At 38.0% G+C, this 3,094-nt stretch overlaps 1 protein-coding gene across 1 annotated transcript; it reads left to right on the forward strand.

Annotated features, from left to right (window-relative positions):
- The first annotated feature begins 291 nt into the window (after positions 1-291).
- Positions 292-2,890, forward strand: LOC111301779 (amino acid permease 3-like). The gene is made up of 6 exons (XM_022897731.2): positions 292-748; positions 902-1,135; positions 1,228-1,321; positions 1,482-1,696; positions 1,811-1,950; positions 2,048-2,890. The coding sequence occupies exons 1-6, from the start codon at positions 625-627 to the stop codon at positions 2,699-2,701; spliced, it is 1,461 nt and encodes a 486-aa protein (XP_022753466.1). The 5' UTR covers positions 292-624; the 3' UTR covers positions 2,702-2,890.
- The last annotated feature ends 204 nt before the right edge of the window (positions 2,891-3,094 follow it).

The raw sequence follows: 3,094 nt of genomic DNA on the forward strand, positions 1-3,094 counted from the left end.
CGAATTTAGATTATTAATTAATTGTTACACGATATATCAAGGTCTTCACAACATACACATTATCAAAAGTACTGAAATATTAACAATATTGTATGTTTATTTCATAAACACAAAAAGAGAGAAAGAGAGGCTATGCTGATATTTGGCCGAGAGAGTGGTTTGGGGCCATGTCGTGGTGGGAATAGGAATGGCGGGAGGTGTTTGACATAAAACGCGTAGTCTATCCACGTGCTCCTTTTTCTTCCAACCCACAGCAGTTATATATACTCTTCTCCCTTTCCTCATTTCTGCACCCCAAATTCAATTCCACTTCCGATTCTCTTTCCTTCGTAGTTTTCCATCTCTTGGATGTAAGTCCTTGGGTTTTTGTGACTATTGGGAGTTGTGTAAAATCACAGTGTCAGTAAACAACAGTCACTGCTAGATTAGACGTACAACCGAACTTGTGACTCTGATGCATCAAACTTCAAAGACCCACCATCGTTAAATATTTTGCTAGACAGTGTTGTACAAACTTTGAGAGTAGATTTTTTAAGGCACAGTACAGTAGTAGAGGCTGCTTTTCGTTTAACAGATCAGGAAAAGGGTCTTTTCCTTTTTTGTTGGTTTCTTTGTTTAACAAAGATGGGAGAGAACGGTGATGGAAAGAATGACCTTTACAACAACCAAGTTTTTGACCTCTCCATTGATGTGCTTCCACATGGTGGCTCCAATTGCTTTGATGACGATGGCCGTCTCAAGCGAACTGGTAAGTGCCGGGAAGTTTTATGACAACATTCCTTTCATCCTTTGCTTTTTTGTTGCTTTTGTTCCTTTCGTTGAAAAGTAAATTCACTTGGAATTCTACTTTTTATAAAGTTCAATAGGATTCTACTCTTGTGTTACTGTTTTCCTTTGCCAGGAACTGTATGGACCGCAAGTGCTCATATTATTACTGCTGTGATTGGTTCTGGTGTCCTGTCCCTGGCTTGGGCCATAGCTCAGCTTGGATGGATTGCTGGTCCAGCAGTGATGTTTTTGTTCTCTTTTGTAACTTACTACACCTCCACTCTTCTTGCTGACTGTTACCGTTCTGACGACCCTGTCAATGGCAAGAGAAACTATACTTACATGGACGCTGTCCGATCAAATCTTGGTAAATCACTTAACCTTTTAATTGCATTAGCAAATGGCGTATTTCTAAATCTTTTACACTTAACAATATCTTATTCTTCTGTTACTTTTCAGGTGGGGTTAAAGTCAAGATATGTGGTTGGGTTCAATACTTGAACCTTTTTGGAGTTGCCATTGGATACACAATTGCATCATCGATTAGCATGATGTGAGTTTCCAACTAAATTTTAATTTAATACAAGAATCCAATGATATTTGCTTTTCTTGTTTAGTTATTTTTGCATTTTTCGGGCTAACAGTTTTTTTTTTCTTTTTTTCTTTTTTTTTTTTTTTTTGGGGGGGGGGGGGGGGTGGGATTGATATAACAGAGCTATTAAAAGGTCAAATTGTTTCCATGCCAGTGGTGGCAAAAATCCATGCCACATAAATAGCAACCCTTATATGATTGCTTTTGGAGTTGCTGAAATCATTTTCTCTCAAATTCCTGACTTTGATCAATTATGGTGGCTTTCCATTGTTGCCGCTGTCATGTCCTTCACTTACTCAACAATTGGACTTGGTCTTGGAATTGCTAGAGTAGCAGGTATTAAAATCTTCCTTTAGACTCTTAAAATGCATCCTGATCTTGAGATGAACTTTTGGAAATAAAGTTATGATGAAGCTGATTTAAGGTGTTTTTCTTTGTTGAATTTACCAGAAACTGGAAAAATTAGGGGAAGCCTTACCGGAATTAGTGTTGGAACTGTTACTCAAACCCAAAAAATATGGAGGAGCTTCCAGGCCCTTGGAGACATAGCTTTTGCCTATTCTTACTCCCTTATACTCATTGAAATTCAGGTATATAATCGTATTTTGTACAATTTATCTAACTCAAATAACTTGTTTACGTGAAAAATCCATAAAACTTGCACTTAACAATATGCTATTTATACAGGACACAATCAGGGCTCCACCATCAGAATCAAAGACAATGAACAAGGCAACTTTTTTAAGTATTGGAGTAACGACCCTTTTCTACATGTTGTGTGGTTGCATGGGCTATGCTGCTTTTGGAGACTTGTCCCCTGGAAACCTTCTAACTGGTTTTGGATTTTATAACCCATTCTGGCTCCTTGACATTGCCAATGCTGCCATTGTTATTCACCTTGTGGCTGCATACCAAGTTTTCTGCCAACCTCTTTTTGCCTTTATCGAGAAAATAGCAGCAGAAAAGTTCCCAGATAGTGAAGTCATTACCAAAGATATCAAGATCCCTATTCCAGGCTTCCATCCCTACAATCTCAACCTCTTTCGATTGGTCTGGAGGACACTTTTTGTGATCATAACAACTTTGATCTCTATGCTTGTTCCCTTCTTTAATGATATTCTTGGACTCCTTGGAGCTCTTGGATTCTGGCCACTCACAGTTTACTTCCCAGTTGAGATGTACATTTCACAAAAGAAGATACCAAAGGGGAGCACAAGATGGCTTTGCCTCCAAATCCTCAGCATTGCTTGCCTTATTATCACTATAGCTGCAGCTGCCGGTTCTATTGCAGGGGTAATGCTAGATCTCAAGTCATATACGCCCTTCTCGACTGGTTACTAGTTCAGTAGAATTGAACTGGTCTCACAGCACTCATGGACAGTTTAAAAAGCAAGGAAAACTAATCTTTGTGATAAAAAAGGTTTTCGTTCATGTTCATATCAAGCCAGAATTATTGTTGTTAATTTACCATTTCTCCTATGCAGTTTCTTCTGTCTCTAATGTTCAACAAAATGGGGCCATGTGTTACCATTTCAGCTCGTAAATTTCCCTATCACTTAATGCAAAATGGACAAAATTGAGCACAAAATAGTATGCATGCCACTGTTCCCCTAATTTTATTGAACTTTTTTTATCATACAATATTAAAGTTTAGCAATTTAAAAAAGTTACTCCATGCCAAAATTGCAGAATACCTAGTGGGAAATCCTTAATTTATCTTTTGGAATGATTGAA

This window comes from Durio zibethinus, chromosome 3 (assembly GCF_047325235.1).
Source record: "Durio zibethinus cultivar Kanyao isolate XHJ-2024 chromosome 3, ASM4732523v1, whole genome shotgun sequence".
NCBI lineage: Eukaryota > Viridiplantae > Streptophyta > Magnoliopsida > Malvales > Malvaceae > Durio > Durio zibethinus.